Source organism: Colossoma macropomum, unplaced genomic scaffold (assembly GCF_904425465.1).
Source record: "Colossoma macropomum unplaced genomic scaffold, Colossoma_macropomum, whole genome shotgun sequence".
Taxonomy (NCBI): Eukaryota; Metazoa; Chordata; class Actinopteri; order Characiformes; family Serrasalmidae; genus Colossoma; species Colossoma macropomum.
Window position 1 is genome coordinate 17,951,789 of NW_023494792.1, and position 12,794 is coordinate 17,964,582.

General features: G+C 41.4%; 1 protein-coding gene across 9 annotated transcripts in view; it reads right to left on the minus strand.

The window, feature by feature from the left end:
* myo9ab (myosin IXAb) overlaps positions 1-12,794 on the minus strand; it is a 103,564-nt gene that overhangs the window by 73,399 nt on the left and 17,371 nt on the right. For 4 of the 9 annotated variants that reach the window (XM_036576342.1, XM_036576347.1, XM_036576341.1 and 1 more), the window contains exons 1-2: positions 8,547-9,252; positions 398-1,319 (exon numbers count right to left, since the gene is read on the minus strand). The exons of 1 other annotated variant lie outside the window; for it this stretch is intronic. In XM_036576342.1, coding sequence (XP_036432235.1) covers positions 398-1,319; positions 8,547-8,575 — 951 coding nt within the window. In that variant the 5' untranslated portion in view covers positions 8,576-9,252. Of the gene's footprint in view, positions 1-397; positions 1,320-8,546; positions 9,253-12,794 lie in introns of those variants that run through there. 4 more of the 9 variants (XM_036576344.1, XM_036576343.1, XM_036576346.1 and 1 more) reach the window with 1 other exon arrangement.

The following is a 12,794-nucleotide window of genomic DNA, read 5'->3' on the forward strand; positions in this document are numbered from 1 at the left end:
AGGAAGAAATGCCTAGCTAACAACATCACATGACACAATGTGACTGTAAACTATTATAGGACAGATTTGTTACAGGACTGGTTTGGATTCATTCCTTTTCCCTGATAAAGCATTTTCTGCTGAGATTGGCCCGACACCAGTACCCATCGATACTGATAAACCATCTCAAATTTCAAACGCTGATTTCACCACGTGACATGCTAAATAACTACTAGCGAAAAACATAGTCCCAATGCTACCTGCCCGATATAGGTTACTTATTAATGGCTGCCAAGGATACACCTAGTCCGTAATCAAACAGTACTTCACCCAATTAATTGCTTTGTTAATCTCACCAGAAGGATGACTGAGCCATTCAACCATCCATCCAAGTATTTATTCATCCATTCGGTCTTACCTCTAGGACTGGCCCAGCCCCAAGTATGATCTGCTCCACTCCACTGGCGAAGCCTTTCTGGCTGAGTGCAGTAAGGTGATGGATCAGGAAATTGGTGCTTTGGGTCTTCCCTGACCCGCTCTCTCCAGATATCACGATGCACTGATTCCTCCTCCTCTGCAGCATGGCGTGGTATGCCACATCTGCCACAGCATAAATATGTGGCTCCAGCTTCCCCAGCTGGTGGTTGTCATACATTTTGACATACTTCGGATTATAGATGGGCAGGAACTTGAAGGGATTGACAACTATTAGAATCCCACCCACATAGGTGTAGATCTTCTCCTGCCTGAAACGTCCGCGGAGGTTTTCGAGTAATGTTCGTTCGTTCAAGTCCGGCAGGGCACAAAGGTCTGCAGCGTACTGCCCAGCAGGGGGCTGTGGGAGGAGTCCACGTTCCACAAGCCGCCTCCTCTCTTCCGTCACCCGCAGCCACATCTGCAGGCTGCCGTAGTGGATGGAGCCATCCAGGTTCTTCTCGCGTAAAAGAAAGCGGTAATCCTCGCTGCCAAGACGGTTCTCCAAGGCCATGCGGGGCCACAGCATCATGCGCTGCACGGGACAGTCGCCCGGGTTCAGGATCCATTCTTCCCCGCCAAACTCCTTCACCTCTGCAAGGACGTAGAGCCGGGCGCGGTCCAGCCGCAAGCGTTCGATCACCTGCTCTATGACCTCGGCTGCAGAGGTGACCTTGCGGGCGGTGACCGGGCAGTAGATGGTGCCCTCGGACAAGGCGCCCGGGTACACACGCAGGGTGAACTCAGAGTCCTCAAAACGGCGACGCCCTCCAGCGTCATGGCAACTCATGATGGAGCAGCAGCTCCCATCAGCACTGGCTGCACCTCCGTCACACAGCTCAGGGGGTGGACTCAAGACATTCCAGCTGCAAAAAGCGAGAGACCAAGAGAGCGAGAAAGAGGTGGGGGGAGGGGAAAAAGAGAGAGAGAGAGACAGAGAGAGAGACAGAGACAGAGACAGAGAGTGAGCGAGAGCGAAAGAGAGCAAGGGAGAGAGAGAGAAAAAATGTTAGAGTGTATCTAAAATAAGAGCCTGTAAATTACCATAAATACACATGAAAGCGGACACAAGTCAGACCAGCCACCCAAACCACAGTGCCCTCAGCTCATGCATCCCGTGACATCACAAACCACCCTGTCTGTCATTCCAAACAAACAGTCTGATATGATGAACTACTAATTAGGAGCAACTTGTACTTGGGGAAGAGCTGCACAGGGAGAGGTGGAGACAAACCAAAACAGACAAGACACATGCACCACAAGTTGAGGCCTGTGGGCTGTGCTCTCTAGCGCTAGCAAAGCAGACATGCACCCTGGATCTAACCATTCAAGTGCCAAGTTCACCAGCTGCCATCTTCTGCACTGAAGCCTCTTTTAGCTGCACAATACTTTAATTTAGATACTTCCTGTTAGTGTTAAGCCAAAGGACCACCATTCACAAACTGAAGATGAGTGCATAAAGCACAACAGCAGGGCTGACCTTATCCTTATAAAAAGTTACATTTGTACAAACACAATAATTACCCAATACACTGTCATTATTGACACAGAGCGCAAATTATACAGTATCCTGAGACCTTAACATGGAACTTGGAGAGAGAAAAGAACCATTACTACAGTATGTGATCATGAGATCATCTGTGTACAATAACCAAAAGACCTTGTTGCCAATTACAGTGGAACTCATCTTAATATGAGTTTGTATGCATGCTTGTAGCAGAGTCCACATTCCATTCCATTCACACGCTGCAGCAGAAGTCACAGATACGGCAGACACAGATACAGCACCGGCTGTTTCTCATGCAGCGCACGCAAACTCAGACCGGCTTTCTAAGTAAATTAAACATTGATAAAACTGCAGTTGAGATATACTCTTGACGGCTCTTGCGGCAACTTTGACTTAGCAGTCAGCTCCTATCTGCAGCGTGACAGTTGAAAACTGACCTCAGAAACACGATGTTAGACCAGACATATACTATATGGCCAAAAGTACTCCACCTAATAATTGTGTTCAGGTGTTTCAGCCAGGGTGTGTGTGTGTGGTGGGGGATGGGCAACAAGCTCATATAGGTGTGATGGTCAAGTGTCTACACACCATATATACATATGGCCAGATAGTGTATTCTAGATCAAAGGGAAAAACTAGCAGGTCTAAAATCTAATTTCAAATACTCTAGTATGTTTTGTGTACAGATACAGTGGCACTGAACTACAATAGATTTGAAATGAGCTCTCCATTGACCAGGATAGCACTGAGCTGAAGGTACTAAGCAAAGCAATCCTGCTCTGTCTATTCTAGTATTTTTTTTCTCTTTCATTCCTTTCACTTCTAATTTTTCTTATGTTTCTCATAGTTTTTCTTATGTTTCTATTTGCATACTCCTGGTTTAAGTGCTTCTTCTACTGACTGGCTCTGGCCCAGCTCCCCCAGGTATAAAGAAACCAGACAGACACAGACAAATCCACCCTGCCTCTCTATTGTCTTTGTGCCTGCTGGAGCACAAGGGCCTTCCTGTGCTTCAAATACTATAATCACAGTAGAAAAGTTAAGCGTTAAGCTTGTGTAAGCACTGCTAATGTTAACTACATTGCATATCTGCATTGTAGTTAACATAATTGCTTATTGTTACTGTTATCTTTATTATTCCATGTTTTTTGACAATAATGTCAGTGCCAGTGTCAAACCAACTGACTTATTTGAGAGGCAATGAAAAAGGAGAGATAAAAAGGATAACAGAGAAGAGAATGATTAGTCATAGATGGCAGAAATAAAAAAAGGTATAAGCATTTATGTAGTCAGCAGCATTACAACTACCTAAAGGCTCTTTCTCACTCACTGTTTCTATCTAAAGCCACTCTGTGTTTATGTTTGTGTTTTGCTAACACTGACAGACCAGTTCCCTTAGCATATTTCCTAAATTAAAACATGCTTCTTGCTTCCGGAGTGGCACACCTGTCACAAGACAGCTTATAAGCTTCAGTATCCCAGAGGAGCATCCTACAGCTCAGAACAAGTCCCACAGTCAGACAAGCTGAGGCAGTCCTGGTCACATTCCCAAAAGGGAGCAAGAGTGGACACACAGGGGTCACTCTGTCCTTTTTTAATGACAAGCCAGCAAGTCATGTATTCTCACTGTCACGAAGCAACTGAAGTCTAGTCCATATAGCACGTCAAGCCTCTTCACAATATTCAGAAGTTCTCTCACAGCTTGTCTAAGGCACTGAGGTGTCTGGCAGCATTTCTCTACCTTGCAGACATCTGCTCTCTTGACCAATAATGATGACTGACAGGAAATTATGAGCTGAAGTATGCAGTGTATGGGAGCAGTGGAGTTATGCTACACGGTCAATAGTTTCAAAATTCCTGAAAGGCTTCAAAGAAAGAAGAAACATATTGGTGTTCTCGATATAATTATATGCTTAAGCCCATGTCTAATAATATGATGTAGGCCAAGACACAGCAATAGAAGACTAACGGCTAGAGCCTAACAATTTGGGGAAAATATCTAATTGTGATTTTTAGATCAACACTGGTTGTGATCCAAAATGCGATTATTTTCTATCTTTCTAATTGAGATCCAGTCATGCTTTTGGTCAAGAAGACAAGCATATTAATTTTCCTAGTTAGAGGCTTGAAGGCTGAACATAGGGCACCAGGCAGCCCATTAGTTGTGGATGTGTTCATGTATGCATTATGTGGGTGTCCTGTTACTTTTAATTGGTCTAACTCATTTACAGGCAGTTCACAAAGACTGTGTTATTAGATTATTTCCCCACTAAAAACTATAACTGTACTTAAACTATAATTAGATTTGCAGCTCTTAAGATTTTAAAATTGCATTCTTTCAAACAGCGATTATGATGGAAAACCAATTAAATCTTTCAGCTCTACTAATGACGTGTATGCATTTTACTGTAAACGGTCTATATATATATATATATATATATAACGGTCTTTTATATATATATATATATAAAAAAGTAAGTATAAGTAAAAGCCTTAAACATGCAGATTCACCAATATAATAAATGACTGGATCATGACTAGGCCACTCATCTCTCAACTCTCCTTCAGCATGTTCCAATTATGACCCTAACACACCAAGCCGACTGTCAACCGTCTGGAAGAATGTTGGCTTGTAATCTGCCAAGCTGGCCAGCCAAGACCTATGTGGGTCTTCCCGTGTTGTTTTTGTTAAAAAAAGACTTTATTTAACTGCCATGTCCTGCTATGGAGAGTTGTATCCTTTCACACAGCAGCAAAAAGTATATGTCAGCTGCAGTCACTGTGGGGTGTTCAAGTGCAATTTTTTTTTCCACAGAAGACCTGTGATGATGAGCTGACAGAAGGTGATCATCTGTCTGTTTTGGTTGCGGATAATTCTTCCATGTCAGCTTAGTTTAGGGCCTAAGGGAGGCAGGTAGGTTTTCTGGGTGCATTTTCCTGACTTATATGAGGACACTGAAAAGCTAAATGGGTTTTTCAGGTGTACATGGTTGTATCCGGAGCCAAACCCTACCAAGAAATCTGCAAGGACAGAAAGTCCTCCAACTCATTTTGTCCCAGCAAAAAGACCCTTTTGCTTTCATAAATCCACACACCATTATACCTCAAAATTCCTGGTGGCCCTTGAAAAAGCTCCCACTACCTTAGAACACTGTCCAAGACTGTGTTCGTAATAGCATACTGTGTACTTTATACGCCATACTGCATCAGGCTAGAGCCAATGCTGAGTGGACTGTTCAGCTGAGAACAACTTTAACTAGTAAGTTACTGTTTGAACCATGTTATCTATGCAGTATGTTAACTTTATTAAATAGATGAAATCAGCAAACCCACCTCAAGACCAGCAGAGCAGAGAAAAGCCGCCATGGCTTCAGCTTTGAAAGGAGTGCAGCAGCATTTAGACAAATTTCTTTCATTTTGCTGTTATTAATGTAGAGAACAGCTGAATCCAGGGCTATTAAAAATATCAAGGCGCATCAGTGGTTACGTCCTCCTGACCCAGCCACATTGCATTTTGGGATGCAGTACATCAAAGAGGTATAGCTTTGGCCGCGTACTGGAATATTTGGTCAGATTGGAATGTCATCTGGGTATTTTTCGCGTATTGGGGAAATTCATGTTGGTCATATACTGCATACTATTTACTACTTTTGGACACAAACAGTAAGCGAGCAGTTTGTAGTAGGCTATTTTTAACACAGCCTACCTAAATTGAGAAAAAATTGAGAATTGAAAATTGAGAGACCAAACTGAAAGCTTCAGTGGAAGGCTGGAAGTGCTTTTTTGAGCAACTGGAGGTAATTATTCATCCCAGGTCAAAAGTCAAATTATGCTGCTGTAGGGGAATGCCAACTCGAGCCCTGACAGGCATGGACATCTCAACCTGCTCTTGAACCAGCCAATCAGCAACTCTTTACTTCATAAAGTACTTTAAGTAAGCAATCAGTATCTCTTCAGTTAATAACGCACTGGAACTTCAATGAGACACATACATGAACACACTAGACCAACCCTGCAGAAGACAAACAATACCCCAGAGCCCATGAATGGTGACAATGACCACACATGAAGGCTCATAAACTGAGGCTCAGAACACTTTTTAAAAGAGCTTTAGCCAACAAACACACGTCAGCTGGCCAGGAAGGGTGGAGGCCGGGTGTTTTTGTTGGTTGTTTAGTTACAAATGAGGTCACACAATCAAGAGTGTGTAAAAGTGCTACCGATTCTTTGTGTGTTGGAGTCTGCTGTTGAAACAAGGATCAAAGCCACTGATGACAGAACATAAACAGGCTTTATAAGGATACAAGCTTAGTGGGGAAACAAGAAGCTACACCTAGAAGCTAAAATGGTATAAAATCATCAAGATATATTCATTTCACAGTCAGTCCTAAGCCAGCATTAAACAGTTGTAATCACTGTCCCACAGCCACTTTCAGGCAGACCTACAGCCCTGACACACCAAGCTAACTGTCAGCTGTCAAACGCAGTCAGGCCATCACTGAGCACCTGTGGCCAAACATCGACTGATGAGAGTTCTCTGATCGGCTGTTCAGGGTGGAGAATCAGTGCACTAAAAAGAGAAACGAACGTGAGCGGAGCAAGCAAATAACACTCTCAGACTACACTCTACAAAAAAAAATGCTAGTACAACTAGCAAAGTTATATAACTACAGATGGAAATTTTAACAATGTATTTGAAAAATATTTGTTGAAATTAAATGTAAAAAAAAATTAAAGTGTATGAATAAGCAATGATACACAAGAGCTTTGAAGGTGATTTTTGGTCATGCAATTATAAACGTGCACCAAATGTGCATTTCATTTCACTGTTTAACGTACACATTTTCACTTCGAAGTAGCATATTGTCCATAGTTATAATGCTAATATCTGCTAGACACATGTTAACACATAACAGCACACTGATCAGCAAATAAAAGGCAGCTGCGAAACAACAACTAAAATACAAACAAACAGCTATAATTTAAGTAATGTAGAAGCCCTGCTGCTGTAAAAAAATTTTCGTAAAGTTTTCTGCATCAAGTTTCATCTTGTGAGGAATGAGGAACAGCAACGAAAATCAATAAGAAGGAAACCAAGGAAACTTCTAAAAGTTAATCAGATAATCTAGCTGAAAACAAATAACTGAGCAGCTAAACATTCTAACTTTTTTGTCACATACCACAAGTGCCACTCATTTTGAAAGTTTATTTATAGTTAGCCCACGCTGAGGTCATGTTCCTGATCATGATAATGCCCGCTTGGAAACTACTTTGAGCCACACAAAAAAATTTCCACTATTTCCACTATTAGAGAATTGTTCTTCATAATTGCCATCATGGATGACTCAGCATAAGAAAGCTAAGTGTGTCAAAATCATTTTTTTTTTTTAATAGAGAAATAGTTATCCCCAAATTACCTAATTTGTCATCAGTAACATATTCAGAGACTTTAGTGAGATCCCCTCCAACTCATTCAAATCTGCCGCCAACACATGCAAATGTCACACGCATGCCCACGACACACACACATACATATATATACATACAGATGATTTCAATATGATCCAAGTATATGTGACAACATCTTTGAGTTAAATGATTAATGCCTCCTATTATTTTACCGCCATTAATGTATTTTCCCCGTTTGATCCTTCTAATTATCAGTAATCGTGCAGGGTGAAGCCTAGCTGCTTGTGCGTTGCTGCTATGACTCTGTGTCTGTAGCCCTCTTGCTCAAAGACAGCTTTTTAAATGGAATGTTCCACTGATTGCTCTTTTGAAAAAAAGTTATTTCAAGCTACTTCCATAACTAATTTGCTTACCACCAAAGCATCGTGTCTGAAGCATTATTTACAAGCAAAACACACTGCTGATGCCTGCAATTTCAGTGATTCCACAGACTTCACTGGATAGTGTTTGCAAGAGACCTACAGTTAAACCAACAGTCTGCAAAATAACAAAACCAGTAGCAAAGTGGAAAACTCCAGTTCCCCTAAAAAGCCTCCAGTGTCACAAGAATCCATATAAATGAGTTTGAGAGGGCTACAATGGCAAACGATTTGGAACCATTGACCACATGTGACACATATACTCATATAAATACTGCATATCCATGGCTTATAATACATCAGTAATGCGCATCTGTCAACATGCACCTACTGTTTATAACACATACATAATACACTAATAACACAGCAAGTCACTGTGTGAGCTACTGAAGCACTTCTCTCTGTAAAATCAACAGATGGTCTCTGAATTGTATTCTCGCCCCTCCAACAGCAATAAACACTCAGCCCCAGCATTCCACTGGCTCGGTCTGTGTGTCAGAGGGTCTTCACTCTTAGTTGCCATCTTTAACGGCCATTTTTTGACACCAAAAATGAATCCCTGTTTTTTCTTTTAATTTCCAGCTTTTCAACCTTATTATGATGTTAAAACAGCCTCAACAGCCTCACATTCACCCCTAATGGAACAGAGAAGTCTGTCACTTTCTCTTCCAACACACTGTCACACTGAACTTTCAAGATCAAGTCATTCTGTTATCTGGCTTTTGATCAGCTATTAAGCAAAGAGTGCAATGACTTACCCCTTGACCTGAAGAGTAACTACAGGCATGGATAGGAGTCACAACCAGACTAAAATACTCCTGAACTGAAAATAAAAAACAGACTTAAAAGGACAGCTTCAGTGAAGCAGCATTACTGGACTGAAAAGAAACAGGCTGTGAAACTCTAGCTTATCAGCAGTAGACTAACAGAGAGAGGCTGTGGCTTGACTGGATGGGGCCAATGGCTTCCTCTACTCCAACGTAGTAAAAGCTCTCAGCTCCAGCTTTCATCAGCTTTGAGAAACTGCACCCGGAGCAGCTAGACATTCCAGAGCTCGGGAAAGACGCAAATGCGCAAATACCACAGAGCTCTTGTTTGGCTGTCAGCAGTCAGTATGATCCAGGGTCTGGTCTCCTCAGCAGAGGAAGAGTGACATCTTGGCTAGTGAGATCCAAATGAGAAGAGCCAAAAGATGATCTGTCCAAAGAGCTCAACATCATGCAGCAGTTCAGTGAGATACGGTTATTCCTGTTTCAGGCATTATTGAAGAACACATCCAGTACTTTCCCTCCAAGTCCACATGAAGACCACAGAAAATCAGGAAAATGAATGCCATGTACTGGTTAAAAGATCATGCATCAGCTCTTAGGACAAATGTGATGCTGCTCCTAAGGTCTTCTGAACAACTCCCTCATTCTGTCTCTCTCAAACAGTCCAGTCCTCTAAACACTGGGTGCAGATGCAGCAGAGGCAAGCGGAGGTTTGTGTATGTGGTTTGGCAGCTGGGACAGAGAGAGGGGGAGGAGGAAAAGGGGGAGGGGAGAGGGGGCTGTTGTTTCCTGAAACGTGATCACAGCCAGAGAAAGAAATAGAGGGCAGGAGAGAGAGAGCAGGAAAGAGAAGGGGGGAGAGAGGGAGAGAGAGGGAGAGAGAGGGAGAGAGAGAGAGAGAGATGTGCACAACACAACAAAATACAGCAAGGGACAAAGATACAGAAAGACTAAGAATTCAGACAGAAAAAAAACATGCTGGAACAATGAGAATTGTGTCCCAGCTGACAAAGAACAGCACAATCCTACAGAACCATACACATTTTCATTTGGGCTATTTTCATAGAAAAGGGAGAAACAACGAAAAAGGAGCTCAAATTTACGGGCAATAAGTATCATATAACAGAAATAAATGCAAGCCATCATGTACTCAGATCTCCTTGCCACAAGGAACCAGTGGATCAATAAGTGCACAACGCTGTGAGATCATCAATCTGCACTTACAGGAAAAGCAGGCGGTCAGATGGTCAGTATCAGGCGCAAGCATTTTCACCCCACAGATTGGAGCTAGAACTAAATAGTAGCTTGTCGGGCTTTCTTACAGCTTGCTCAACCTTAAGAAATGATATCACCAGAAATTTAATAATAATAGCCTGAAACCAGAATGCTGAGTCATTTAATGCAAAATTTATTTCACGATAACTTATGTTACTATTGGAACCTTGACTTCTAGAACAACAGTCAATTTAACATTAGATCACTGAACATATCTTTCAGCAACAGAAAGAGGTGGTGTTGGCTATTACGCTTGAACATGAGCAGTATACTAACATCCGATCATGCCACCTAGCCTTTGACTGATGACGATGTTGATTGGGGGAGGTGGGGGTGGTTCGGTGGTGACAGGCACACCATCTGAGCACACACAGAAAAAAGGAGATGCAAATACTGACTGAGAGGCTACAGATTAAGGATCCTCGATATCCATGGCAACTTTCTTCAATAACCCTTCAGCATGGCTTTACTGGTTTAACAAGCACGACCAAGAGTGAAAAGGAAAAAATAGTGCTGCCTCACGCTGCTACACAATGTTCTGTAGCAGCACATCACATATCAGGGATGATTTAGAACATGGACTACACACATTAAGAGAAAACAGTTCATAAGACAAATTTGATTGTCATCCATCTTAAAGAAAGAACTTTGATATCATTTAAATTGTCCAACCTGACTGACAATCTACCGGCATTTCACAATTCTCAACGGTCAATCGGCTCAGGCCCACTGCCTATGTTTGTATGTACACTGTATGTCCAAATGGCTCGACAGGTAATCTCAGAGCACCACGCAATCTCAGAATAAGAGGTGTTGATCTTTAATTTATCATGGGCTAATCATAAAGTCCAGGATGTCCTTAAAAACTGCCTTTCTATCAGCATTGTGTGATGTCTGAAATATATGACGCAGAGCTAAAATTCAACAATTATTTGCATTTTTCAGCAACTGGGGTGGCTTTTCTATACACATTGAGTAAAGTGAATCTTAAGAATAAAAAGTCAATCTTGCTGTTATTTTGACAAACCATTGTCCATTTTGTTTTGTGGAGCCAAAATCTGAGACAATGAAGAGGACAGAGAATGAATAGGTTACATATCTCCAGTTCTTTGGCTGCCAACACTAACATCAGCATAACAGAGAGCTGAGTTTTGACACAACATATCCTAACCTCTATATGTTTAAATACCAACCCACTTCTACATGAGGACAAATGTTATACTTTCACACATAACCATACATCTAGTTACTGGCAGCAGGTTTTTAAAACCAAATCTCCTTACATGGTTTGAAGTGGCCCAAAGTATGACATTTTCTGTTTTCCAAACAGAGGTGACTAAACGCCAAAATATTAGGCTAAATTTAAAGCATCCCTGCTCCTCAACAGTGTGATCTAGAGAGAGTAGTGTTTTTTCCCCTTGAAACTAGAGAAACAGCGCTAAAATACAAGCCCAAGTCTATCACTGTGGGTTGTTTACTTCCTAAGTAAACCTATAGCGCAAGTTTACAGAAAACACGCGTACCCTTTCCATGCACTTGCCACAATGCTTGTCGAACCGTTTTGTTTAAAACGTACGTGCAGTACGTGATTTGGAGATTTCAAAGTTGAGGCGGGTGCGTCCAGCACCGGAAAAATGGATGCGCAGATTGGCTTTGGTTAGATTGCGTCAGCCAACTGGATTTTCTGATTCAATGAAAGTCGTAGTGGGACTGTCTTTGGACAACTTTGAAAGAGAGGAAAGAGAAAAGCAAGAAAATGAACCTGAAAACAAAAACAGAAAAACAAATAATAAGACTAAGAAGCTACAAATGAAGCTCGAGAATCGTTGTTCCAGCAATGAATGACGGACAGTGAGACAACTCTTCAGATCCTGAATCATGTTATTCAGAAGACATAAACGATTTTGGCATCATAATACAGATGATACAAACAAAAAATACAAAATACTAATTTTCTTGAGTTGGGTTTGCAAAGTGCTCTTTTATAACCGGACAAAAAAACTGCCAACAGAACTTTCATATATAAGCAATGTTCCATTAAAAAAAAAAATAAACAGGCATAAATTTAGGGGGGAAAAAACAAAAATAACTTGTATTTTAGATTCAAGGGTTTTGCTGAATCTTCAGATATATATAAAACGATTTCTGGATCTGTCAAAAAACAAACTCAAAGTGCAAAACACAAAAGTAGGCAAAAGGCAGAAGTGTCTCAGTGTAGGTCCTAAAGGGTTAACCGCATCTCTGATGCTAGTTTAACTGTAAAAAAATCTGAATGGTGAGTGAAGCACGCAAAATCGGAGTGGTGGGCGGAGCACACAAATGTGACACTGCCCATCACACTTTCAATCTGAGGGACATCTAGGTATTGCAACCTCATTTCCAAAAAAATGGGTATGCTGTACAAAATAAAACAGTATGCAATGATGTGCAAATCATTTAAATCCTATATTTACTTGAAAAAAGTACAAAGACAACATATCAAACGTTGAAACAGAGAAATTTCATTGATTTTTGAAAAATATATGCCCATTTTGAATTTGATGCCTGCAACACATTTCAAAAAAGTTGGGACAGGTGCACTGTGTTGCATTACCTCTTTTAACAGCACTCTGTAAGCATTTGTAAACTGAGGAGACCGACTGCTGTAGTTCTGAAAGTGACATGTTTTCCTATTCTTGTTTGATATAGGATTTCAGCTGCTCAACAGTTTGAAGTATCCTTTGTCTTATTTCTCATTTCAAAATGCGCCAAATGTTTTCAGTGGGTGACAGGTCTGGACTGTAGGCAGGTCAGTTTAGCTCTTTTAATACAGAGCAACTCTGTTGTAATACATGTAGATGTGGTTTGGCACTGTCTTGCTGAACTAAGCAAGGCCTTCCCTGAAAAAGACGTCATCTGGATGGCAGCATATGTTGCTTCAAAACCTGTATATATTGTTCATGCCTCTACAGATGTGCAAGG